This window comes from Archocentrus centrarchus, chromosome 24 (assembly GCF_007364275.1).
Source record: "Archocentrus centrarchus isolate MPI-CPG fArcCen1 chromosome 24, fArcCen1, whole genome shotgun sequence".
Taxonomy (NCBI): Eukaryota; Metazoa; Chordata; class Actinopteri; order Cichliformes; family Cichlidae; genus Archocentrus; species Archocentrus centrarchus.
Genome location: NC_044369.1, coordinates 241,877 through 269,319, shown reverse-complemented (window position 1 = coordinate 269,319; position 27,443 = coordinate 241,877). Strand labels below are relative to the sequence as shown.

General features: G+C 43.2%; 1 protein-coding gene across 4 annotated transcripts in view; it reads left to right on the top strand.

Moving 5' to 3' along the window:
- Positions 1-27,443, top strand: part of LOC115774286 (T-lymphoma invasion and metastasis-inducing protein 2-like) — a 107,260-nt gene that overhangs the window by 42,187 nt on the left and 37,630 nt on the right. For 2 of the 4 annotated variants that reach the window (XM_030721486.1, XM_030721487.1), the window contains 3 exons: positions 12,210-12,347; positions 14,274-15,407; positions 24,199-24,679. In XM_030721486.1, coding sequence (XP_030577346.1) covers positions 14,280-15,407; positions 24,199-24,679 — 1,609 coding nt within the window. In that variant the 5' untranslated portion in view covers positions 12,210-12,347; positions 14,274-14,279. Of the gene's footprint in view, positions 1-12,209; positions 12,348-14,220; positions 15,408-23,256; positions 23,396-24,198; positions 24,680-27,443 lie in introns of those variants that run through there. The other 2 variants (XM_030721485.1, XM_030721488.1) reach the window with 2 other exon arrangements.

The window sequence follows — 27,443 nt, the reverse complement described above, 5'->3', positions numbered from 1 at the left end:
GTCGATGTCAACAACAAGGACGCAACTCGGAGCAAAGAAAACAGAGACAATATATACAAAAGGGATAATGAGGGGAGTGGAGACAGCTGGGAAAACAGGTAAATAGAATGACACTGACAAGCAGTGGTGGATCTATGATTTTTCTGAGTAAGGGGCCATCAAGGGGCCACAGTATTCATAGAGGGGCCAAGTATTTGTGGTAGATGTGGTGATATACGGACCAATAAAAATTAAAGCCATTACATTAAAGTTATGGTAAATTTTATCACCATGAGGTGTAAGAATTCAGTGAACTTATGTGCCATTACACTAAATAACAATATCAGGCATTTCATACATTACAGCATTAACTGTTGTTGCTCTCCCTAAATGATTTCTGGCCTGATGAAAAGGGACTGGAGGTGTCCTGCTCCTGACCAGCCTCTGGTCTGCTGTGTCCTGCTTCTCTCTCCCTCCTCTCACCCTGCTCATCTTCAGCTGCAAACTCACTCTTTTGCTCAAAAACTGCTGAAATCCCACCTGAGACTGAGCCTTTCTTTTCATATTCTTCTCTGTCACTGCCAAACATTATAGTTAATGTTAACACACAAATGCAAATTACAAAGAAGTACATGAATTAGTGAAATGCTAACATTCACATCCAAAAACAAGTATGCCACAGTTAACATTACTCTTAACTAACTTTGCTTCTTAATTAAATGTTTATCAGACTTACGCTGTGACAGCTGTGAGTAAAAAGGGATTTATGACTTATTACCAACAAACTCCTCAAAATGTAGACTGGCATCGGTTGTTGGTTAAAAAAACCTTTCTCCTCGAGATCGTTTAAATCTTCTTTTTCTTCTGTAAGCTTTATTCACGCTGAGCATTCCCATTTGCTTCATTAGCGCCACTGGTGTTTTGGCATGGAATTGCATCCACTTATAATTTGATCCGCACTCTCAGACAAAGGACAGATGAGTGATATTACAGGGGCACTTCAGGGGGCCAATCAGATGTCAGATGGGGCAACGCACTCCACCGCAATGAAAAACCTGCTCAGAAAAGCTTAAAGAACATAATAAAATGCTCGAGGCCTTCACCCAGACTCTAAACTCTAGAGAAGCCAATCTCATTGAGTATGTCTAAGATATGCCAAAACAAGCCTGATCCATGAAGGCCACCCCACAGCCCACAGGACCAGAAGGATCCACTGCCAACATTCTGGTGCCAGACACCTCAAGAACACCATGAAGGTCATGTAAACATGCTCAACTGTTTAGAGATTTTTTTTTTGGTTGCATTACACAGACCTGGTCAATATTAAAGCCCTGTTTATATAACCATGGAAGGTTTCTTTTTTTTGGGGGTGGGGGGCTCAGAGAAAAAAAAAATCTGACAGCTACCCCAGCCATGCAGCATGAACAGGCAGGAAACTGGAAAAACAAACAAACAAACAAACAACAACAACAACAAAAAAATCATTTATGCTACAGGCTGGGGTATCTGTTAGTTGATAGTGTTACATCATTAGCCCTCTTTTTTTTTTTTTTGAGTGTGTGTATGTGTGTGTGCTCATGCTTGCATGTGCACCCTTCCAAATTTAACGTAGTGATCCCAACTCATAAGATTTTTATTTTCTTCCCCTTTACAAAAAATAAAGAAAGAAAGAAAGAATATAATAAACAAGAATGAAAGCACCTCAGTGACAACCTGCATCCAGACCCCTAAACAAGGACAAAGAGTATCAGAAACCAAATCAGTCAGTGTTGTGAGTCCAAACATCACAACACAGGATGGCAACAAGAACCCAAGTGTCAGCAACCTGCATTAAAGGCCAAGAAGCAGTGGAAACCCCCGTGCCAGGGCAGAAACATGCAGGAATGTCTACATCAGTGTCTGAGAGTCTTTACAAAGCCAACAGAGGCCGAGAGTGCAACCCGGTCCCACCCAGGTGGCACAGGCACCCAGAAAAGGAGCCCAAAGCACCACACGAGCCGAGGGACAGTGAAACAGACCCAGGAACCCAGGAGGCACAGCAGCCAGGACAATCCGGATGCCCAGACTCAGCCCCAGCAGCACAGGACAACCCAGCCCACAGGATGCCCCCCAAGCCCCCCACACCCACACCCACCGCCCCCGCCACCCCTCGGCAGAGCAAAGGGCGCCCACCCCGCCCCAGAGAGCCAGGCACAGGAGCAGGGCATCAGGCCCGCAGGGCAGATGACAAGCCTGCATCACACGGGCACACGTGGCGAGAGGGGAGGGGAGCAGATAAATGGAGAGATTGTGGAGCAGGGGAAAGAAAGAGGAGGAGCCACATAGCCCCGCCAGCAAGACCTATATAACCCAACCCATCCCCCAGCCGCACCGCCCCCAACGCCCACAGATCCAAAAACGGAGCCCCCACCGCGACCAGCAACTCCTCCAGAGAGACACGGACAGGTCCACCAGGTCAACATCCACCCCGGGGGAACCCCAGAGGACCGGACCCCACCAGCACCGGGGAGGAGAGAGACAGCAGTGGAAAGGAAGAAGAGACCATGGAAGGTTTCTGTACCAGGCCCACAAGGGTTGTGTGTGAGTCCTGATCAATGCACAGGCTGCAGGGAGGAGGATGCACTGCTGTGTGCTGGTAGTTCATGCACAGTTTAACCTGGTTTATGGTCATTTCTGGATCATATTTCAGGTATGATCCAAGTTCAGAGAATGGGAGACGGCTTCTACAGTGAATAAATCCAGGCACTGGCAGCTGTTATGAATCATCTGATAGACGTAACATGCAGGAAAATAGAATTGAAAAAACATCATATCTCGAGCAATGCAAAATTAAAATGACAGATGACCCAAAAAAAAGCATTTGGCTCTTTATATCATGCAAAACTGATTTTAACGTTATCTGGGGCGTTTGATTAATGAAAGAGGCACTGTTCTCATCTTTGCACTTTTATTAATAAAGAAAAGCTTTTACCTTCTTCTTTCTCAAAAAAAAAGTCCACATGTCAGAAAAATAAGAAAACCAACAGGCAGTGATGTAACTCTAACCCAAACTATGTCAATCAGAAGCACTCACAGTCAGCAGTCATGGCAAATGTCGTGAACTCCTCTTTACTTCACTGTGTATGAAGTCAGATGATTAAAATGAGTCTCTTGGCCACTGCTGTGCAGCTAAACTCACGATCACTGATCAGTCCTCGCTGTTCACGTTAGTGTGTTGTTCTGCACATTTAGCTGCACTCGTCTGTCTGACAGTTTTTCACTGTTTTATAGATGTTTTGTTGAAAAAGGGGCCTCGCAGCAGCAGCAGCAGCAGGCTGAATGAAAGGACTGACTGTGGACACTCGTCTCTGCTTTTTCCTCCCTCGTCCACTGTGTTCACCCTCTGAAGGACAAAGGAGGAGAGGGAACACTTTAATAAGCGCAAACTAGGGGTGGGACTTGATTAAAAAAATTAATCTAATTAATTAGGAGCTTTTTAATTAATTAATCGAAATTAATCACATTTTAATCACATTTAAATATTTAACATAAGAAATATTAATTTAAGTTTGGTTGATGAATGAATCAATATACATAAGCTTAAACTTCAAAATCTTGTTTATTTCCCACCAGTCTACTACAAAGACCAACAAAGGGTGGAAGTGCTCCTGTGATAAGCAAACTCAGCATTTTTGTTTGTACTTCCACCTGGAAGTTTCTTGTATTTAAATGTCCCATCCACCAGCGCATCCGTCATCTCCATAGCTGTGTCCAAATTCAGGGGCGGTGTTGTGCGAAATTCTGTTCCCCCTGTTTCGGGAGAGTGAACTGCAGCCAGAGAGGCGGATCCGACAGTCTTCGCGGCACTTCTGATCAATTTCTCGATAAAAGTCTTTTACAGTGTTTATTCCTCTCATCAAGAACAACTCTTGTGAATATGAAAACATTTTTGTCTTTATTTGCCAAAGTTACACGGGGGGAACCAAATATTTCAGCCATCCAAAATATTGTGTTCCCCCTCCATGAAATGGGAACAAATTAATTTACGAGCAAGTCTTTTACAGTGTCTTTTTACCGAGAAATCGATTAGAAGCGTCGTGAAGACAGTCGGATCCGCCTCTCTGGCTGCATTTTGTGCTCCTGACACAGGGGGAACAGATTTTCACGGGGGAACAGAATTTCACACAACACCGGGCCTGGCAAAGACCTGACGCAGAAGCATAATTCAGGCCCAAGTTTCACACACCTGTACGTAGGCAAATGACTACACAAATGCAGCGGCATAAATCTGCCATTAGGAGGTCCTCTTCCTCATTCTTTGTTACTGAGATGTGACTCAGGCTCAGCACGAGTGATTTATTGCCTGATAAGGAAATATGAAAATAAATATGTGAAATATTGAAAATAAATGTCCACAGTAAGTTCATCTGTAACCTCTTTCTCATCTGTCACAATCCAGGAAAAAATATCTTCTGCTCGACTGTCATCCTGGCATCAGAATTTATTCCATAATCGAAGGAAAACTGTGAGGTTCTTCAGACTGATTTGCAGACTCAGGATTCTTCTGCGTGCTGCCAGTTTTTTTCTTGCACTTTTTCTTCGGGATTAATTGTTCAGCACAAACAGGGCGGAGGGGGAGCTGCCAAGGAGCAATATGAGCGCTCCCCCTCCTCATGGGAAAGCACAAAGTGAGAGTTTGATAAGGAGGAGGGGGTGGGGCTGCAGCCTGTAGCCTGCAGCCGCTTTCTCTACATCAGGGGAAGTGTGCATGGAAACAAGGGGAGGGTTTGGATGAGGGGTCTGTTTCCTGTCCTGGCTGACTGGAGTCCTTGTCCCGGCACTGTGGGCAGATGGGCGGTGGCCCCAAACTTAGGTGGGGCCAAGTGTTGGGTTTGGTGTGGCTGCTGCAGCTGCTTCCTCCTCTGGAGATCCTCAAACCTCCAGGAGAATTCTGGAGGACGTTTAGAGACGCTTCGTGTCTGGTTGATATGGCGGTCTGCAGGAGCCATCGCACCCATTTGAATCTGAAGTCTTATCAATTTATCGAAGCAAAGTGGGGATTTATTTAACTTTATAATTGCAGGAAGCTGTCAGATTGGCTGTGTTGCATCTCTTGAACACTGACAGACCCCTTTCATTTATTCATCTGCAGGCAAACAAACAAGGAAGAACCACTATAATCAACAAACAGACAACACCACACACCCTCATCATCACCATCATCATCATGTTTCCAGCTGCTGTGATGGATTGATCGTCTCTCTAATCGACGGTTAATTGAATGAAGTGTTTGTTGGTGTCGGGGCGACTCGCAGACTCGGGCGATGCTGCAGAGCTAAACAGACACAAATCAGGTTTGAGTCCAGATCAAACGTAGTTTTAGTTTAAGAGGCAGGAGGTTACCTGCAGGTCCTGAGGAAACGGCCAATAAATCAGAGTTAGTGTGTCAGGCCCCACGCCCCCGTCCTCCTTACAGAAAACTGCTTCACGTCTCCTCTCAGAGCTCAGTCGTTTATCGAACACTTCTGGTTGTAAATATGAAGATCCATGAACATCACAGTTTTCATGAGGAGGAAACTTTATGTTAACATGGATCAGAATAATATCTCTCAGACTGTAATCACTCTTCCTTTAGTATCTGGCTGTTTGCCATCCAAGAGTGATGGATTATCTGCATAGTGACAAGTTGATTTTCAATCAATCAATCAATCGCTCCTACTCTAAGGCTGTCCATATAATTTTTATTGATACTTAAAGAGTTGGACATCCCATTGTGATAACTTGGTAAGGATTGATTCGCCTCATTCCTGTCTGTAATTGATGTGATGTAATGATGGACAGGAGTTTTCTTCTCTCATATTTCAGCATTACTGCTGCTGAATTCAACTGTGTTCTGCCAACTTGAGGCGTTCAAATCATATTACGGGGACTCCCTCTGGCCCCCCGGGGACTCGCAGAGGCCTCGGTTCTCTTAAATGATCCAAACATCACTGCAATGAAAGCTGAATCCAACCAGACAGCTGAGAGCCTCCCAGTTACTGTGTACCCAAGTGTGATGGTGAATAGAAGATGTGTTTAACGCGCTAATTACGATTAATTAATTACGGGGAAAATAACGAATTAAAAAATTTAACGCATTTTAATCGCACTTTGCACCGTGGAACGTTTCTCAGTGCACGAGTTCCAGGCATACAGATTATATCGACACAATGTGATGAGCTGTGTCCAAATTCATATCGCTTATTTACAAAAAGTGCTCCGCCGTTTTCGGAGCTGTCCATTGCCGCTGTTCTACCAGCAGCTCGCCTCACTAGCTGTCAGCTGACCGGGCTATCGAGGCTCGCTCTAGCCGGAAAGTACGCCCGACAACAGGGTGTTGTGCGAAATTCTGTTCCCCCGTGAAAATCTGTTCCCCCTGTTTTGGGAGAGTGAACTGCAGCCAGAGAGGTGGATCCGACTGTCTTCATGGCACTTCTAATCGATTTCTCGGTAAAAAGACACTGTAAAAGACTTGTTCGTAAATTAATTTGTTCCCATTTCACGGAGGGGAAACACAATATTTTGGATGGCTGAAATATTTTGTTCCCCCCATGTAACTTTGGCAAATAAAGAGCAAATGTTTTCATATTCACAAGAGTTGTTGTTCTTGATGAGAGGCATAAACACTGTAAAAGACTTTTACCGAGAAATTGATCAGAAGTGCCGTGAAGACTGTCGGATCCGCCTCTCTGGCTGCAGTTCACTCTCCCAAAACAGGGGGAACAGATTTTCACGGGGGAACAGAATTTCGCACAACTGTTCCGTGGGTTGGCCCGCAAAGACCCGACACTCTACACAAGCGTGCGTTTATGTTAGAACTTCACTCTTTTCTGCGGCTGAATGACCAACAAGCAAGATTAGCACACAAATCTGTTGTTTGTTTCACTGCCCCCTGATGACAGTAAACATCTACAGCATGTAGACCGCAGTCTGCAAAGAAATGTGTTGGCTCTGTGCGGGACCAACGCACAACCATAAATCCACCTACCGGGGTTAACTTTGGTTTTCAAACTAAACTGGGAACCGAGTAGTTTTGGTGTCTCCTCCTCCCTCCAGTTCATGTCAGAGAAAATATATTTCTGCATGGATGGATGAAACTTCATTGTCACCGCTCCTCAGGCGGGACCATCAGGACGAAGTTTCACAAGCATATTAATATGAACCTGATCTCGGTTCAGCTCTTCAGAAGATAAACCTCTTTGGATTTGAATGATGTCCTCTGTAGCGCCGCGGTGTGTGCACTCACTGACCTCAGGGAGCAGCTACAGTCCAGCGCTGTGGTAACTGCCATCAGGGCGGTGTTACATGTGTTAGATCACACCACCATTAACAACATTTTTCTGTCAGTGCGTAGTCTGGACCCGACAGTGTAGAAACATGCTGGCAGACAGCAGCACCAAAACACACAATGTCCTCCTGGATGTTATTCGACCAGCAGGAACATGACGGAAAATCGGAGAGCAACTCTGAGAGTGACTGGCAGAGTGCCCTGCTCAGAGGCACTGCAGCACCAACGGACCTCAAACAACCTGTCAGAGAGCAGAAATATAATTGTTTAAGTATTTTCACTTTGATTTGCTGCTTTTGCACCTTTTCTGGTGTTAAACTGAATACATAGACTCCTTTCAGAGTGATCACAGACCGGAGCCTCGTAATTTTCCTGGAGAGAAAAAGTGCATTTTGCCAGTTGCGGCACATTTTTCAGGCCTTCACTGAGACCACTGAAAAATAAATGGAAAATAAAGAGTATGTAAGATGACGCTAAAATATGAGCACAATTTTTCATTTAAGTTTGAATTACACCATTGAGTTTTCACTTCACAGGATGCACAGTGAAAGTCAAACAGCAGTCTGATTGATGGTGTTCATTTTTCCAGCAGAGCCGGTTCATAAACAGTTCCTTCAGAAAATACTGCAGCCTTCTGATCTGAGAGCAGCTGAACGTCTCAAACAACACCGAAGAATAAGTGACTGGTGGAGATAATCAGCCGATTAATCACATCCTTTCTGACACCCACACAAAGTCTCATCTGTCTGCTCTCATAGTATAAATTCATTAAAAATTAATAAAAACAAAGATCAGTATATCAAGTACAAAACTGAGTGTCCGCGGTGTGGTTGTGTATTTGCTACTGCAGGAGGTATCTCAGTTTCCTGCTGTTTACGGCTGATCTGGACTTCCTGTTTCCTGCATTCCCCTCAAGACAAAAGCTTCACTGCACTGAGGGAAGAAAAACAGCCTATCGAGTGACTTTAGTGGGACTTTCAGTATGAACTGCGCTACAAACTGCTTTAAAATGCAGGACCATCCTGGAAAAGCTGGCAGACTCACGAGCTCAGCATGCTGTTGGACTCGTCATGTTGGCTCTCAGAGATTTTCCTTACAGGACCACTCTTTGCACTGGCAGAACATTTTGTTTATTTCAGTCACTTCTGTTTCATTCATGTTAAAATCACCAGTGATGCAGACGATCAGATCCAAACATAACTGAACCTCGACTGAAGGCCAGCAGCTATGAAGCCTGGGTGGAGCAGGGGGTGGGATGTAGCTTTGGGTGATGTCTGTCGGGTCCTGCACTTTTCAGTATATAAGTTGAAAGTTTTAGTCTATAATCAAACCCTTTTTTTCCCCCTCTTTTACAGAACATAATGCAGAAAGAGCATAATGGTGTAACTGACTTTCATTGCAGCACATGCAGCAGAGCAGCACTGACTTTATATAAAGATGGTGCAGATAGCCAAAGCTGCATTCTTTTTAATGTCCAACAGGGGGCAACTCCCCTGGTTTTTAAAGGAAGTCTGAAAATTAGCCTCCTGGCAAGCTGAGCTCAATAAACTCTTTGGTCCATTGCTAATTTCACAGCTGCCACAGGAGGAGAAGTAAGGTAGGTCCTGGATGGGTCGCCAGCCCATCAGACCCACACCTGCAGCTAGTTTAGAACCACCAATGAACAAACATGCATTTCGACTGCAGGAGGAACCCACTCAGGTACCTGGGAATGACACACAGAAAGACCCCGGCCGGTCCGTGGGTTCAAAGCAAGGACCACTGTGTATCCAGTGAGACTGACTACACTCGCTATTAGGGTCGATGAAGACCAGAAAGCAGGGAAGGATTTAGGGTGGGGCTGCTGTGTGCAGTTTCAGATCCATGATGCTGAAATACTGAAGCTTCACAAATGCACGTTTTAGTTGCAGCTTATGCTCAGCTGATGGTGGAGCAGATATATTACAGTTTTTACTAGCTGCAAACCCAGAGGTCGTTCATCTCTTTCACAGTTTTTCTGCAACACAAGGACAGAAGAAGCCTTTAATTCACAGGCATGAAAATATTTTTCTTCATTGTCTTTGTTGTTGTTCAAAATATGTACAGTGCATTTGTGGGTTGAGTGAATACATGTCAGTATTTGCTGTTGTAGCAGACTCTCTTTGTACTTTCACTGACTCTGAAATGCAAAAAAAAGAAACTCCTTCCACGAGTTCTAAAGAACGATGCTGCGGCTCTGAAGACTCTGTGGGGGTCTCCTTGTGACCACCTGATTAAGAGTCCTGTTTGACATCCACTTAGTGACAGGTGGCATTTCTCCAAACAAACTCAGAGGAGCTTCATTTAATCAGATTCTTTTCAATTCAAATCTGATGAATTCCTCCAATATGCCGGCCTCACGCCCGCCTTGGGGGTGTGAGGGGTGTGAAAGGGTCTTTGTGTGAGAAGAATGTGAGGGGTTGCCCGTGGCGGGGCATCCTGCGAGCCGGCAGATGGCCGATGGGACGAGCACACAAAAGTGCACGGCAGACTTTTCTCCTTTCAGAGCTTCTTGTCTGAGGGGGGCGGAGGGGGAGTGATGGGTGGGAGTCGGCGGGCTGTGACACTGATGCTGAGAGGCCCACTGTGATAACCTCAGGTCAGTGCATTTTTAGGACGGTGGGTCAGTGAAAATTTGTACCAAAATCATTTCTCTGTAAGAAGGATCCTATGAAATGTCTGTCCAAAAGAAGATGGTCCAGAATGAGCTGCGCTCAGAGACTGTCCTCAGACATAAAGTCCCTTAAAATGAGCCATCAATTAACTTTCTAACAAACTCCCAAGACCCTGAATGTCTCCGAGAAGAAGCAAAAGCAGCATTTGATGTTTACCAGCACGGCTGCAGCTAATGAGAAAACGTCCCTCGCTTCACGAGTTGGGCTTAAACTGAGACACAATTGTTGCTTTTCCTCTGCATTGGAGGGCATTTTATATTTGCGATGTTTTAACTTATGAGGATGGCTGAAGGCTCACATTAGCTTCAGATAAAATTTCAATTATTATCAGTGAGATTTTACAAATGGAGTTTATCAGCGGTCTGAACAGAACCTGCAGATGGACGCCTGATTTTTATGCCTGAAAGTAGTCTCGTGATATTTCAGATCACCAAAAAAAAAAAAAAAAGTTGATTATATTTGATCAGCAGCTCCCAGCGACTGTTGATAAGTTAACCTGTGCATGCTTGGTTGTTTTAAGTAACACAAGCTATTATTATATTATTGAATAAAGTCCCGCTTTTAGGAGGGTTGGGTTTAGGGTTTGAGTAGCTAGAGTACTCAGAGCTCACTGGGTTACTGGATTAGTCTGACTGGTATGACTGGTTTGGCTCAAACAGGAGCAGCAGGCTGCAAGTTGAAGATTCTTTCTCTGACTTTTACCTGTGAGTTTTCCCTTTGTAAACATGACCAAAGCCAAACTACAGAGGTGAAAGATCATAAAACTATTGCAGATTTCCTCTGAAGATGAGAAAGTCCTTCACACTGAGCATTAAAGCCTGCTGGGACTGAATAACATTAAATTCTTTCATTTCTCTCTAATTAAACCTCTCGCCCTCCTCATCCCTCAGCTGTCAACATTTCCCTTCACCACTCAGTCCATCTTGGTTCAGTGGGAAAAGGTCAAAGGTCAGTGATGCGTTTGGGAGTCAGCAGTTCATTGTGTTGCCATCGTCTCTCCTCCTGGTCCTCCCTCCTCAGCTCTGACCTGTGGGACAGGATGGGCGTCGGCCTGCCCACGTTGGCAGTATGCACTGAAAATCAGGTCCACTGTGACATTTGACCGCTCCCATACTCACTCAGGAAATGAGTCCAGGGAACTCTTTATCGTTCTGCAGAAGATGATTAATGATTTCTGATCCTTTTTAGATACTGCTAACGTCTCTGAGTACAGCTGCAGTGAAAATCAGAACCAATAAAGCAGGAAAATTTATCTTGGAATATTAATCTCACAGTTATTAGTTGTTGGTAGTTGGCTCAGTGCAGTTGAACAGTTATGGCATTTAGAGATGGGAGCTGTGAGAGTGAGCTGATTCTTCTTTTCTTGTCTTGTCAAAGCACTCGAAACAAGCTGAATCCACCCATTCATCAGAGCTCTGTGTTGGGGCAGTTTGGGGGTTCGCTGGGATCAGTCTGAATGGTACATCTCCAGCTCCACCTCATAATTGGACTTGCTTGCAGACTCACACATACACAACTGCAGACACCACGATGAGTGGTTGTTGTAGTTGATGCATTCAGCTCCTGTGAAAAGGACTATTTTCTGGCTTGTGTTTTGACTCAAACTCGGCTTCGGGTCATTTCTTTGGTTGTTTTTGGATGCTGGTCCTTAATAACCACGTGTGAGTTGCTCCTCAGTTGATCAGGAACTGATCTGACTTTTCTTCCTCAGACAGTTTTGCTGTAAGAACATATATTATCCAAACTGTTAAAAATTAGCTGGGATTGTAAGCAATTCATCAAGCAAACATTATTTGTGTGATGATTTTTCTCTGTTTTACATCTTTATACCCTGAATGTCGTTGGAGAAAATGAGCTCAGGGGAAAGGTAACTGTCATATTAATCCATAATGACAATAATGGTCATTGGCAGTCCTTCAATTGGCTGTCCTGCTGTGGGAATGTGCAGAGTTTCTTAAAATAGCTCCTCTCTGATGACCTCAGCCTGCTGCTCAGTTAAAAAAAATTGTCTCGAAGAAAACAGAGAGCAAGAAAACGAGGAGAAAATTGGTCAGCATTCCTGAAACCCAAAATAAACAGACGACAGAGTGAGGTCTGGTTTCAAGAAAAGAAAAACCTTCAGCAGAGACGTCATGGAAGAGCTTCACAGAGGTGGGGAGGAGGGGGAGTCGTACAAAAGGAAAGTCTGTGTGCTCATGAAGCCCCTCCCTCCCTCTGTTCTCCCCCAACAGATGAGAGGGCGAGCGACATAGACAAACACAGAGGAGGGAGAGAGAGAGCAGCTGGAGCAGAGTGCTTCATTAGAGGAGAGAGAGCGGAGGCAGCAGGACGGAGGATGAAGACGTTGCTGAGGATCTGAAAACAAACAGGTACAAAAATCTTATATTGATTAAAATGTATATATTTTTTTTTTTTTTTTTTTGAGTGGTTGGTTTTGTTCTGTTGTGCAGGGGTACCCTCTTCTTCTTCTTCTTCTTTTTAAACCAAGATAAATTTCTCCCAAGGGAGACAAATAAAGAATTTTGACTTTGACTTTGACTTTATTCACTTAAAAACAAACTTTTGTCTCTTTCAGAAATTTGTCCTCTGAAGAGCTGAAGTTGTAAACTAGCTTCATTTTGAGTCGGCAATTCTGTCAGTTGCAAAGCTTCATGTGTCTGTGAAACGGTATTTTTCAAAAAAAAAAAAAGTCACGTTTAATGTTTCCTCACTTTGTTTTATGTAAAAACTGTCCAACAGTCAGCGCAGCTTCTCACTGCAGGCACCTTCACTGGTTCTCTACGAGTCATGTTACAGAACTGAACGCACTTGTTCCAAAGGGTTAGGGTTCTGATCAGATTAAAGCAAAATATGAAAGTACAGTTCCAGCAGCAGACGCACCAGTACTGTAAGAAAAGCTGTTTGCATGTATATATAAGAAAAGAACAAATAAATGAGTAGAAAATGATGCAATGATAAAATAATGTTGAGATGTAACCCACAGCTGAGGCAGCGGCAGTGATGGTGTTACAGCAGCAGGTAGTACGCGCTGAATGCTGGACCACAAACTCATTTCAGGGTGGAAGGTTATTCTTTTTTCCCCATCCAGCAGTGCACCGACACGCTGAAACGATGACGCGCAGGCAGCAAGTTTAAGCATTATAGTGCAACCTTAAACCAGTGCCCAATCACTGCACTGTCTTTCTGAGTTTATGAGGTTTTCTTAGCTTTTCGTGGATGGATCTGCTTGTCTGCACGCAGCTCATCACTGTATGCTAAATTTATGTCATAAAACTCAATCTGTTCGGTGTCCAGTCAAATCTAGCAGGCTGAATTCTAACAGGCCCTGAGGTTATAAAAGTTGCCAGTCCAAGTTGGTAATTTCTGAAATATGTAACTTCAGTGTTGATCAACCAACTGGTTCAATAAAGAGTTGCAGGGTGCAGTTATCTCTACACATAAAATGTGTAGAGATAACTGCTGTCTCCATTGCTGCACACTGTGTGAACTGTAATCTGCTGGATTTGAATTTTGGAGCCTCTTGGCCACTGACAGGTAGGTTTTGTTACAGCTGACCATATTTAGACAAGAGGGTAGAGTGCTAAAGTCTCAGATCTTGCTAATATAGTAAGCTACATCCACAGACTGTTGGATCTATAGACTTTTAACATGGGAGTCTATGGGGACTGACTCACTTCTCAAGTGGCCACTAGAGGAACTGCATTGTTTGGTATTGTGTTTTGTCTCCATTTTCTGCCCTGGAAAGCACAGCTGGGTGTGAACTAACAAACTAATGACTGTTTCACAAATACCATCTGCAAAGCCACTAGAAGATAAATATATGAAAACAAAGTTACTCAGGTCCAGTTGCATCCTAGTTAATGTTGCCGGATTGTAACGAGGAAGAAGAAAGTTTGGATGTTTTGCTTGATTTGTCCATTTGACAATTTTTTTATTTATTTTTTTTTTTGCACAGCCTTGAATCAAATAACAAAGGAAAAATGGGTCATTCAGGGCCTTGAACTCATTTTTGGCCCAATATTTCCAGTATGTAACTGTGGCCCAGCTGGTAGTAGTGGTAGAATTTAGAATAGGAATCTCCATTGCTTTGCTAATACATGATGCAAAAGTAAAGACATTGGTGCTCATGGTTGTAACACAGTAGTTTCTGCAGCTTTGTTTCATTTTGGATTTTAAAAAGGTAAATGTTTTGATGTTGATATGAATCTGTGTCAGTTTTCTCGGATGTGTGTTTGCTGGCAGACAAACTGCAGCGCCACTCGTTTCTGATGAAGTCATCCTCCATCCTCCTCCAGGTCGTGATGGGAAACGCAGACAGTCACAGCAGCTTTGTCTCTCCTGCCAAGCCCTCCGGTTCACTCAGGATCTCCTCCAGGAGGGATGAGGTCACATCAGCTCGCAGTTGGTGGAGGAGCAGCCAGGGGAGCTCCAGGAGCCGAGGGAGAAGCTACCTGAACCACCCTGCCACAGGCTCACCATACACCTCCTGGCATTATGAACAGGCCCCTAAAGTGGCCAGAGGAAGCCCCAGGCTGAGACCTGGGTCTCCTCAGAGGTTCTGCATGGGGGAGCAGAGTCAGTTTGGAGGGAGTAATGGGATTTGTGGTGAGCGGGGATCTCTGGAGAGTGGTGGAAGCCCAAAGGTGCTCCTCAGCAAAGACGGCAGCATGAGGGTGGAGTTCACCAAAGCTCGGGTCGTTCCCGTGGAGCCACAGAGCCTGAACAGGCTCCCCCCCATGACTGCCACGAATGCTGCCACAGGCCCGGAGGCCTCGCTCCGCACCAGCAACGGCAGCTCGCTTAGCTCTGACGGCTCTTGGTACGACTCGCCGTGGGGAAACAGCGAGCTGACCGATAACGTGTTCGTCTGTGGGCACAATGCGGATAACAGCAGCGGATACACCACCGCCACCAGCAGCAGTGGCTACAACACCTTCTTCTCTGCTCAGGGTGAGGACATCTCACCTGGATTTAACTCCACCCTCCTCTTCCCCACTGCAGAGACCAACGTGTTTACCGCCACCACCACAGGTTACAACACCTGCTCCTCTGGTCGGACAGAGGATAGCGGCATCGGAGACTCTGTGATCCTGCAGCCGGACCTGAGAGACTTCAGCCTGATTCCTCCTTCTGGCATTTACAGCAGCCAAAACACTCTACCAGCCTTCCCCACCGACACCAATACCAACCTACAGCAGCTGGGGACTGTCGCCTCCTCAGCAGCACTGCTGAATGATGTCATACAGAATGAGGAGGGGCCAGTCCAGGACATGGAGGAGTGTTACTCCTCCTGCACATTGCCCTACCAGAAGGTGGAACCCGTGAGCACCGCCTCTACCAGGAATAACCGAAAAGACTTCCTGAAGAGCCGAATCAGACGGCTGAGCGACTGGACAGGAAGTCTGAGCAGGAAGAAGAGGAGGATCCAGGTAAGAAACAATAAGATGATGAAGTCATCCTGCAGGAGGAGGGCAGTGGTTAATGAGATGACTTAAACAAATGAAATGCAGGAAGATACAAACTATAATGATTCTGCTCTCTCTGCTGAAAGTGATCACAGAAGCACCTGCAGATTCTTTCAGTATTTTCTTTTTTCCATTTAAGTCTATCAACATGTGTCCATATTTATCATTTTATTTTACTTATAAACAACATTTCTGATAATACTTCACAATATCGTAATCTTTTATTTGCAATTTTATATTTTAATTCCAGTTTTTGCCCTGCATAGAAAATACTACTAGTAGAGGTATATGATTGTATCACTTACTATATACTGTAAACAGCATCCCATAGATAGATAGATAGATGCTTTATTGATCCCACAAGGGAAATTATTTTGTAACAGCAGCAAGAAAAAATACAATCTACAGTAACTAAAAAGTGGGAGTGCCAACAGTAAGTTCAAAACTATACTATAGTTTATACTATATAATGCCTCAATCTTAAAAATGATCAATCAGTCTTTATTAGTTGGCTGTGTACCACAGGCCTTCAAGGTGGCTGTAATTAAACCTCTACTTAAAAAGCCATCACTGACCCAGCTGTCTTAGCTAATTATAGACCAATCTCCAACGTTCCTTTTCTCTCAAACACTCTTAAAAGAGTAGTTGTAAAACAGCTAACTGATCATCTGCAGAGGAACGGTTTATTTGAAGAGTTTCAGTCAGGTTTCAGAATTCATCACAGTACAGAAACAGCATTAGTGAAGGTTACCAATAATCTTCTTACAGCAGGGGTGTCCAAACTTGCGGCCCGCGCCCACTTTGCTTAACCCCCGTAATTGGAGGGGAAGGGGAAATGTCAAAAAAGTAACTTAAAGGGCCAAATTGTATGTTATTTTTGACATCAATTCACGGGCCGTAAGTGGGCGGGGCCGGAAACGGCCCGCGGGCCGCAAGTTTGGACGCCCGTGTCTTACAGCCTCTGACAGTGGACTCATCTCTGTTCTTGTCCTATTGGACCTCAGTGCAGCTTTGATACTGTTGACCATAACATTTTATTACAGAGATTAGAGCTTGCTATAGGTATTAATGGTACGGCACTGCAGTGGTTTGAGTCATATTTATCTCATAGACTCCAATTTGTTCATGTAAATGGGGAGTCTTCTTCACACACTAAGGTTAATTATGGAGTTCTACAGGGTTCTGTGCTAGGACCAATTCTTTTTACATTATACATGCTTCCCTTAGGCAGTATTATTAGAAAGCACTGCATCAATTTTCATTGTTATGCAGATGATACTCAGCTTTACCTATCAATGAAGCCAGATGACACACATCAGTTAGTTAAACTGCAGGAATGTCTTAAAGACATTAAGGCCTGGATGACCTCTAATTTCCTGCTTCTAAATTCAGATCAAACTGAAGTTCTTGTACTCGGCCCCACAAATCTTAGAAACATGGTGTCAAACCAGATGCTTACTCTGGATGGCATTACTTTGGCCTCCAGTAACACTGTGAGAAATCTTGGAGTCATTTTGGACCAGGATATGTCCTTCAATGCACATATTAAACAAATATGTAGGACCGCTTTTTTGCATTTGCGCAATATTTCTAAAATTAGAAACATCCTTTCTCAGAGTGATGCTGAAAAGCTCATTCATGCATTTATTACTTCTAGGCTGGACTATTGTAATTCATTATTATCAGGCTGTCCTAAAAGCTCCCTGAAAAGCCTTCAGCTGATCCAAAATGCTGCAGCTAGAGTACTGACAGGGACTAGAAAGAGAGAGCAGATTTCTCCCATATTGGCTTCTCTTCATTGGCTCCCTGTTAAATCTAGAATAGAATTTAAAATCCTTCTCCTCACATACAAGGTCTTGAATAATCAGGCACCATCTTATCTCAAAGACCTCATAGTCCCATATCACCCCAACAGAGCACTTCGCTCTCAGACTGCTGGCTTACTTGTGGTTCCTAGGATACTTAAGAGTAGAATGGGAGGCAGAGCCTTCAGCTTTCAGGCCCCTCTTCTGTGGAACCAGCTTCCAGCTTGGATTCAGGAGACAGACACCCTCTCTATTTTTAAGATTAGGCTTAAAACTTTCATTTATGATCAAGCTTATAGTTAGGGCTGGATCAGGTGACCCTGAACCCTCCCTTAGTTATGCTGCTATAGGCCTAGGCTGCTGGGGGGTTCCCATAATGCACTGTTTCTTTTCATTCACCTTATTTACTCTGTTTATACTCCACTCTGCATTTAATCATTAGTTATTGTTAATCTCTGTGTCTCTTTCACATCATAACCCCCCCCCCTTCCCCCCTCTCAGCAGATGACCCCCCCTCCCTGAGCCTGGTTCTGCTGGAGGTTTCTTCCTGTTAAAAGGGAGTTTTTTCTTCCCACTGTCACCAAGTGCTGCTCATAGGGGGTCGTTTGGACTGTTTTCTCTGTATCATTGTAGGGTCTTTACCCACAATATAAAGCACCTTGAGGTGACTGTTTGTTGTGATTTGGCGCTATATAAATAAAATTGAATTGAATTGAATTATACATATAGACACAAAAATAGAAATATTAAAACATAAAATCGTATGTAAGGAAGAGCTATAGTGAGGCTGAAATTGTACACTGTAAAAAAAGAAAAGTTGAGTAAACTTAAAAAAGTAAAGCAACCAGCTGCAAAGCTTTTTTGAGTTTACTCAACTAAGGGCTAATGAGTTGTGTCAACTTAAGTTGAGAAGTTCACTCAAGTTGACTGAACCTCTCAACTCAAGTTGACTGAACCTCTCAACTCAAGTTGACTGAACCTCTCAACTCAAGTTGAGTGAACTTCTCAACTTAAGTTGACACAACTCATTAGCCCTTAGTTGAGTAAACTCAAAAAAGCTTTGCAGCTGGTTGCTTTACTTTTTTAAGTTGACTGAACTTCGCAGCTTAAGTTGACTGAACTTCAGTCAACTTAAGTTGCGGAGTCCAGTCATTGTGTTATCTTGCGTTTTTCAAACTTAAGATTGCTATTCAGAGCTACTCATGTACTTAAATCAAATATATTTAAATTTCTACATTTGACCAAACTGCAAACTTCATTTAAATTGAAAACATATAGTGACAGCAGTGCATATTTTTAGTTGAGAGTTATTTCTTTTTAACTTAAAATGTTTAGTTAGTTCAGCTTAACTGTTCATTAGTTGAGTATACTCAAAAATACTTAGCCATCCAATCCAGCATCATTCACTAAGGTTCTGCTATATAAAGTGAATAGGAAAAAAAAGTAACTTCTTTCATAGCATATGAAAAGGTAAGACACTATGTAGTAGTAATAAAAGGTAGAATAAAAAAAATTATAATACATCACAAGTGCAGGATCAGCACTAGATAATTCAGCTGTATTTTAATCAAGCAATGAGGTTAAAAAAAATTATAATAACTGAAACTTTTCAAATTACTTCATAAGTACATCAATGACTTAATGCAAAATTTGGTCACTAAAGAAAATCAGGTTAATTGGCGATTCTCAGCTTCCCACAGGTGTGAATGTTAATGGTTGTCGTTCTTTCTGTCAGCCCTGTGACATATTGGTGTCCTGTACCCTGCCTCTTGCCCTATAACAGCTGGGATAAGCCCCCCCCCCCCTTTAATTACTTTAAAAGTGTACCTTAAGTCCTTTGGATAGTCCAGTTTAAGTGCACAAAATGAGTCCAAACAGGAGGGCAAGTGAAGACATCATCCAGGACAACTTGCTCTTCAATAACCAGGGCAATGCTTCTTATAGCTGGACTTGAACAGATGGTCTCAACATCATCAACTGGGCATCCTGACGTCAATGCCCTTGATGCATATTTCTTCAGGTTCCATATCCTAGAGAAAACATACAGAGACTATAATAAATATTTACTCTGTATTTGAGGTTCTTTTTTTCTTCCCATTATGTAATAAAATACAATTTCAAAGTTAAATAACACAATTTTTTTTGGTCAGCAGTTTTTGTCCAGAAAGCCAAAAGATAAAATGTGTAACTTGTATACCAGATTGATCACTCTGCTTCATATTAGTATTACAACATGTGAGCATTTTTAATCTTCAGGCTTTGGGTATGTTGTAAACTAATACTGTGAGAGCTTTTAAAATGTTGTTTTCTTGAAAAGATCTCTTTACCAAAAATCAACCATTTTGAATAGATTTTCACAATTTAAAACTAACTTAAAAAAGAAAAAAATGTATATGCATGATTTGTATGGGGGTCTAATTATTTGTGAATACACTGTGTATGAAGTCTCAACACTATCACTGAATAATGACCAATACAGTCCAATTCAACTTTTTATGTTCAGTCATTCTGAAGAATTCATGTAGAAAAATCCATGATATCCATGGTATGTGTGTGTGTGTGTGTGTGTGTGTGTGTGTGTGTGTGTGTGTGTGTGTGTGTATATACACACACACATATAGTCGAAATATTCGAGTTACTCGAGGAATCATTGCAGCCCTAATGCAAATTATAAATAAGTAGCAGGTTTTGTAATGAAACTAACTTGCCAAAAATAGAATTTGAAAGCAGATTTCAGTGATTATCACACACACCTCAAGGTTTTTACCTTAACTAAGGTAAGGCATGAATGTGTTTTTAACGGTAAGACACAAAATTGAAGAATTACCTCAATGCAACCCACTCCACCTATGCAAAAAAAACAAAAAAAAACCAAACACTGCGCATTACTTTTGGGTTAAATCATTATGGAATTAAAAACATAGGTGCATGATGTACAAAACAGACTGTTGCTTTATGTTTTTTCATTACCTGCAAAGTAACCTGTTACATCACTGAATCCAAGGTTCCCCACCACTATGGTGGAGAAAAGTGTAGCAACATGCTAACTAGCTGGCTAACCAAAACAGACCAACCCTGGTAGACTAAAGTTGTACCCTTGTACGGAAAGTATTAGCTTTAAAGCAGACATTATATATGTGCAAATTACTTTCACCACACAAAACATGTTACATAAATGCAAACTTGAAAAAGGCGGGATTTGTGGTCGATCATTTTACCGAACTGCCATTCCTGTAAATAAAGCGATCGTTTTCGATAGCTATCAGCTGAAATTCTCAGCCGAAATGCAGCGCCAGGCGATCAACCACTGACTAAAACCCTTAGCTTAACATAACATAAAAAACTAGAAGGAAAAATAACATAAAGTCTTACCTGGTTTGTTTGTCGTTGAAGTAACGTACAGGTCATACTGCTTCCCTAAGGTGGTGTCAAATGCACATGCGCAGTAGTGCACAGCATGACGCATGCCCATGTTTGTTACTACAGCAGATCCCCAAATCACTATCTGAAGTTTGTTCAAACTAAAACTTTAAGTAGGTTGCACTACTTAGAGGTAAACTTGAAATTTTCAGTTGGCCCAACTTTTTAAACAGTGTATTTGTTCTCTCAGCTTTTAAAAATAAGTTAGAGTAACAAATATGAAGTTGGGCTTTTCAGAGTGTACACAAGTAGTGCAAATTGCATTGATAAATAATATATTATGTAATATATACTCTATAAATCAGAATATGTCCAAAAGAATCTGGAAGACAGCAGCAAGAGGATATGATACAAAATTTGTGTGTTGGATCTTGTGTCCTGACAGGTGTGTTCACCTGTCACAGAAAGAAGAGTTGTTATACAGTTTTATGGAGAATGGAAGGAATGATTTCCTGAAATGTTCTTTATGGCAGCGAGGTTGAATCAGTCTGAGGGACAAGGACCTCTGCTGCCTCAGCAGTGTGGAGTGGAGTGGGTGAGATGGGTTGTCCATGATGGAGAGCAGTTTATTCAGTGACCTCCTGTCCCTCACTGACTCAAATGTCTCCAAATTCTGACCTATGATGGTTTCAGCCTTGCGAATCAGTTTGTTGATCCTGCATCTCTGGCACTGATGCTGACACTGAGAAGGAGGTGATTTCTGCTGGACCACTCCACAAAGCTCCTTACCAGCTCCCTGTACTCCAACTCCTGTCCACACTTAATACAGCCAACCACTGCAGTATCATCAGAGAACTTCTGCAGGTGGCATGTTTCACTGTTGTATTGGAAATCTGAGGTGTACAAGGTAAACAGGAATGGAGAGGGGAACTTGTCCCCTGTGGTGCCCCAGTATTGCTAACCACCACATCAGACAGAGTTTAATGCACAAATGCTGGACAAAATATTACATGAACCTGAAAGAAAGAGATCATCTGTTTTTGATCTGCTGTGGAAACATTTTGAATTGTGATTTTTAATGTGCCGACTTCCCGAAAAAGTCAGATGTGTTTCCACAGCTGATCTCAGCATCATCTCCACATTTGTCATAACACCCATCAATAATCTGATGGTATGCTTTCTCTTTGAGAGCTGGCCTGAATAAGCACCACTTCCTGTTTACAGCCAGCAGAAAGAGGTCACATCCTGCCTGTAGTGAGAGAGCTGGAGTACTGAAGCCTGTTATTTACTGATAATCACAGTGATAGTGAAATCAGATTCTGATGTAGGATCCTGCCTCGTCTAGCCTGGGATCACCCCAATTACATCAGCATGACATCAAGAGAACTCATTTTCACTCACTTGAGAAAATCTCCTCCAGAGGAACAGAAAACATCAAACAACAGAACAGTAAACTTTTATTATCAGGGTTTTTCATCTTTGTCATTTTGTCTGTAAGGTTTTTAAGATATTTGATCACAACAGCGTTCTTTTCAACATGGGACCATTGAAGAACAAAGAACGTAGTTCCCCTGCATGCATATTTTAGTGGAGGAGCCACAGTCTTAACTCACTAGTACACCAGCACAACAGAAAACCTTTAAAACCACCAGTCTAACTGCTATTTTTAGTCCAGAGAAAAGCTCCTGCCCTCTTCACCACATAACAGCCACACAAGAATCCACCTTTCCTGGCCTCACTTGTAGTTAAACTATAGCTGACTGGACCAAGACCCTTACCATCACCTGTGGCAGTTTTCCAGGTGTGGCAGCATTCAAAATTTTGGATCCTCAAAACTTTATTTGTTTCTTTGGCACTCTTGTGATTTAGATTATTCTTGCAAAGGAGTCCTGGACTAAGATGGGTCATACTGCCTGTCAGGATAAACTGAAGCTCCTGGAAAAATCCCACAAGCAGAACATGAAGAACTCCATATGGCCTTAGCCCTGCTGCATGATCAGCTCTATCAGAACAGGAGGGCATTTCTCCAGAGACAAACGGACAAAGAAGCCCCAAAGACTTTTCTTTCTGGAAAAGCTGTTTTCTTGTATAGCTGGTAGTGGTTTCATTGATCTGATTGTTGAAACCCAGCGATGGTTTATCCATTCACCTGTCAGGTATTTTTTTTGGAAAGTTATTGCCTGTTTCCAAGGGCCAAGGACTGATGGCTGATATGGTAACTCTGGAGACAGATCACTCATCAGCTTTTTTAATCAGGATGGAGCAGAGGGGATTTTACCAATCATCAATCACTTTGCTGAATCAACATAACTGTTTAATCTTTCCGGGGCTTTGGTCCTGCTGATGAAAGATAAGTCACGATGCTGGAGGAACTTTTATCTCTTGGAAAATTCCTGGAGTTTTTGTTGGAACACACCAAAACAAAAACATCAAATTCTGCCACTGGAGAAGCAAATGTTTGGTAACCTGGGAACCACACTGATCTGAGGACACATTTTTCATTTGAGGGCAAAACATTTCTGGCCCTCTCATGTTTAGATTTCCATGAAGGCTTGCCTCAGCTGGGCCAATCGCAGCTCTTTGTTTGATATGGGTGGGTTTAATGCAGCAGCTGTGTGGAGAAGCACCACTGAAGCACTTTAAAGACACCTTGGATGTTTATTAAAGTCCACTGTTGTTTCAATATTAAAAGAACTGGACGGTACAAACAGCTGCACTAAAAGCCCAGACTGATAACAAAGGTGTGTCTGCACAACTCACATGCCTGCACCCATTTATAACCCCCGTGTAAGTAAAAAGTCACATTTGCCTCACTTTGACCTAAGCACAAATATCAAAGTGCTTGTTTAGTTGATGAATTAAACATTGCACGTTCATAGTAAAGTGTCTTTCATACCTGCAGTCAAAGTCAGTGCAGGAATCAAACCCCCGTCCCCTCCTCTCCTAAAACCAGCAGGTCTTCTTATTGAAACCAGAGCAGTGGACACATTGAATGTCTCACACAGTTTGTTTCTTTAATGCTGACACTGCAGCATGGACTATATTCACACCCAGTTAAAACTAACAGAGAGGAAAATTGTGGTTTGTAAAATTATCTCATAAACACATTGCACTCGTTAAAAATAAATTTTGCAAACAGCTAAAGCAAATAAAACCCAACAAACACCAGGTTCGTGAAGTTGAATGTATCTGAGTTCAGTAATAAAGGGAAATGTCTGTGTAGGTTCTCAGTCATCCAGGTCATAGTAGTCTCTGGAGCTTGAAAAAGGCGACTGGACTTCTTTTTGTTTCTTGAAGACGTTTCACCTCTCATCCGAAAGGCTTCTAGAGGGTCATAACCACCTCCAAGGGGACTACGCCCACAGGGGTTTAAATACCTGGGTCTCTCCAACATTTGGTTGAGAACTGAAGAAGCCTTTCGGATGAGAGGTGAAACGTCTTCAAGAAACAAAAAGAAGTCCAGTCGCCTTTTTCAAGCTCCAGAGAATAAAGGGAAATAGTCCTGTGTGTGCCTCTAGTGGCCACAGAAGGAATCACAGCAACACTGAAACTTGGGCAGTAAAGTAAACTCTCCTCTAATTTCTCTGCAGGAGCCATATGGCATCGACACCACTGATGATCTCATTAATGGACTGAACTCTGGGACAGTTAGCTGCAGCACAGTGTGGTCCACCAACCCTCTCCACCCCCTTAACCAGAACCAATTCTTTCCAGTCCACTGTGGCTCCTCCAGAAGTCTGAACCAGAACCAGAGCAATGATGCCCAGCGTCAAAACATCTATGAAAACTTCATGCAGGAGTTGGAGACAGGCTGCAGCAGCACAGCTGACAGGACGGAGCTGTCAGAGGGAGATAGAGAAGAAGAGTTGGAAGATGAGGGGGAGGAGGAGATGGATGGGGAGGTGGAGGTGGGAGGAGAAGAGCAGCTGGATGTCCTGTTTAAGAAGGAGCAGGGTGCAGTGCGACGGGCCGGATGGCTCTCTTTCAAACCTCTCATCACCGTTAACAAGGACAGGAAGCTGGAGCTAGTTGCTCGCCGCAAATGGAGGCACTACTGGGTCACACTGAAAGGTACGTCCACCTGCAGGCAGTTAAAACAGACCTGAAGAAGCAAGTTCATGTGGATGTGGATATTCTGCCTTCGATTATGAATTTCAGTGAAGGGGAAGGACTTGTGCACATGTGAGAAAAGTTCTGTGATGCCTTTAGTGCCTTCAGAGAGTTAGTGTGTGGTAACTGTAGAGGACCTCGAGCTCGTGCTGCATTCAGTGCAGCAAAGGGGTCAGAAATTTCCTGCTCAAAGAAGTATGACACAACAGCTCAGTTCACCGGAAGGGAACTTTAGCAAATCTCTTTGACCATCTGAAGCGTAATGTGACTTTCCAGGCTCCTCAGTGTAATGTTCAGGTTAAATTAACCAGTGTCTCATAGCCTCTGTTACAGGTCCCAAGTGTCAGGATTACTGCAACAGTGATGTGCGCAATCTGAAAACAATAGAACAGGAGAGAGCGATGACGACCAGAGCACTGCTGTTCACATCCAGACTGCGTCTTTTATTTGTTATAACCAACAAACCTTTCAATGTACAACATAAACGCATTACTGTTCTTTATAAACTTTGTTTATCTTACACACAAGTAATACTTAACTCCAACACACTTCCTTTGTCATCTCTTCACATCACCAACTGTCATTTACATGGAGACAACTAAGGCACAGTGTATTACACAGGATAAATCAACTGGTTTTAAACTTAATTGCATTTAGCTGCACATTAACTGGTTTAAGCATCAAAATGTACTCTAAATTTAACCTACTAATTACCAAAAATACAATTACAATATTTACAGCAAATATAACAGCAACAGCATCATTCCAATTTAACCCTTTGAATTCTCATGCTTAAAGTACAACGAACAATTTCTCTCACAATAAATTCAGTTAAGCTTACTTTGCTCTCAAACTCTCAGTTACTTTATGAATCACAAATTAACACACTGAATATTATTCAAGCCAAAGCAAAACAAAACTCCTAAAACCGGAGTTGTTAAAATATGTCTTTCATTCGCCTAATCCCGCGAGACTTCCCCAGCGCAGGCTAGCATTCTGCCGATCTAAACCTCGGCTGACTAAACTTGGCAACATAAGCAGAAAAGTGCACAAAACTCTATCACAGTGTCATCTCCTGATAAAGTAAGAGGTAAGTACCTTACAGAATAGTTTTGGTGTAGTTTTACCGTGCACTGACCTGAAAACAATGACCTGAGTAAACACACTCAGAAGGCATTACAAAAAGGCATTGTCACTGCATAAGGTACAGTCTGATGAGGAGCATAAAGATGTCCTTGTACAGGTTGCATTACCCAAACTGGCAAAGCTTGTAACCCACACAGTCCAACATGACCTATGACTCTCTGTGGCTGGTAAGAAGGCGGGCCCATACTGCTGTAGGTAAGTGTCTGAGGTGGTCTCCTTGTCCTTGAAGATCTCCTTAGGGACCCCTCCTGAGCTGGCACTTGCTCCGCCTGCTCAGGACCAACTTCAAGCTCAACCTGTTCAGCATCTCTTTCAAGTCCTTGTTCTCTTTGTCCATTGTCATTTTCAAAGTCTTGGACCAGTTCAGTTTCATCCAGGCATTGATGCTCCATGGGAACATTTTCGTTTGCAGTGTCCAGTTGTGAGTGTCTCTCTTGTCCCACAGGTGTGAAAACCTGGCCTGGTTCTGGATCAATTTGAGCAGCTGGTCTGTGTGGCCCAGTTGCTACTGGGACTCTGAGCCAATACTGTACTTCTGAGTCACTTTCAGAGTCTGAGGTGCCACTGTTCCTGTCACTTTGATTTTGATTGACTCTGTAACCTTTGGCTCTGCTTTACCTTCACCGGGATCAACGGTTACAGGTAAGTCGTTCACTTGGTGGAGGAGATTTCTGTGGATCACCCTTGTTTTCTGTGCATTGTTCTCAGGATATACCTTGTAGATGGGGCTGTCATTAATCCGCTCTTCGACAATGTACACAGTTTGCTCCCAATATGACCTGAGTTTCCCAGGTCCGCCTCTTTCCCTTAGGTTGTGAACTAACACTCTGTCCCCAGGCTCTAAGACCACTCCTCTCACCTGTTGGTCGTAGTGTCTCTTTCCTCGAGCACTCGATTGCTGACTGTTGTTTGTAGCAATACGATAAGCCTCCTTCATCCTCCTTGCCCACTTTTGCTTATATCCATGTGGTGTTTCACTGTCCTTCTCCGCATTGAGTAAGCGAGGGTGTCGTCCAAACATTAAGAAATGTGGGGAGAACCCTGTGGCCTCGTGTTTCGTGCAATTATATGCATGGACAACTTGGGGCAAAAAGTCATTACAGTTGTTCTTTTCCGTCTCCTCAAGAGCTTTCAACATTTGCAACAGGGTGCGATTAAATCGCTCAGCTGGGTTTCCCTGTGGGTGGTATGGTGTGGTACGAGAGTGACTGACACCTGACAATTGCTGCAGACCCCTGAACAGTGAGTTTTCAAATTCGCGACCCTGGTCGTGGTGTAGCCTAGCAGGGTAACTGAAGCGAGGAATGAAATCACTATATAGTTTCTCCGCAGCTGTTTTTGCTGACTTGTTTCTGGTTGGCCACGCCTGCGCGAAGCGCGTGAAATGGTCAACCGCAACAAGTATGTACTCGTAACCACCTCGGCTCTTTTCTAAATGCATATAGTCGATGGACACTAGCTCTATGGGTGCACTGGAATTAATGCTCCCCATGGGCGCCCTCACATGTAGAGTGGGTTTCTTTTGTTTTATACAAGGACACTGCCTTGTTACATCCGCCTCAATGTCCTTTTTCATAAA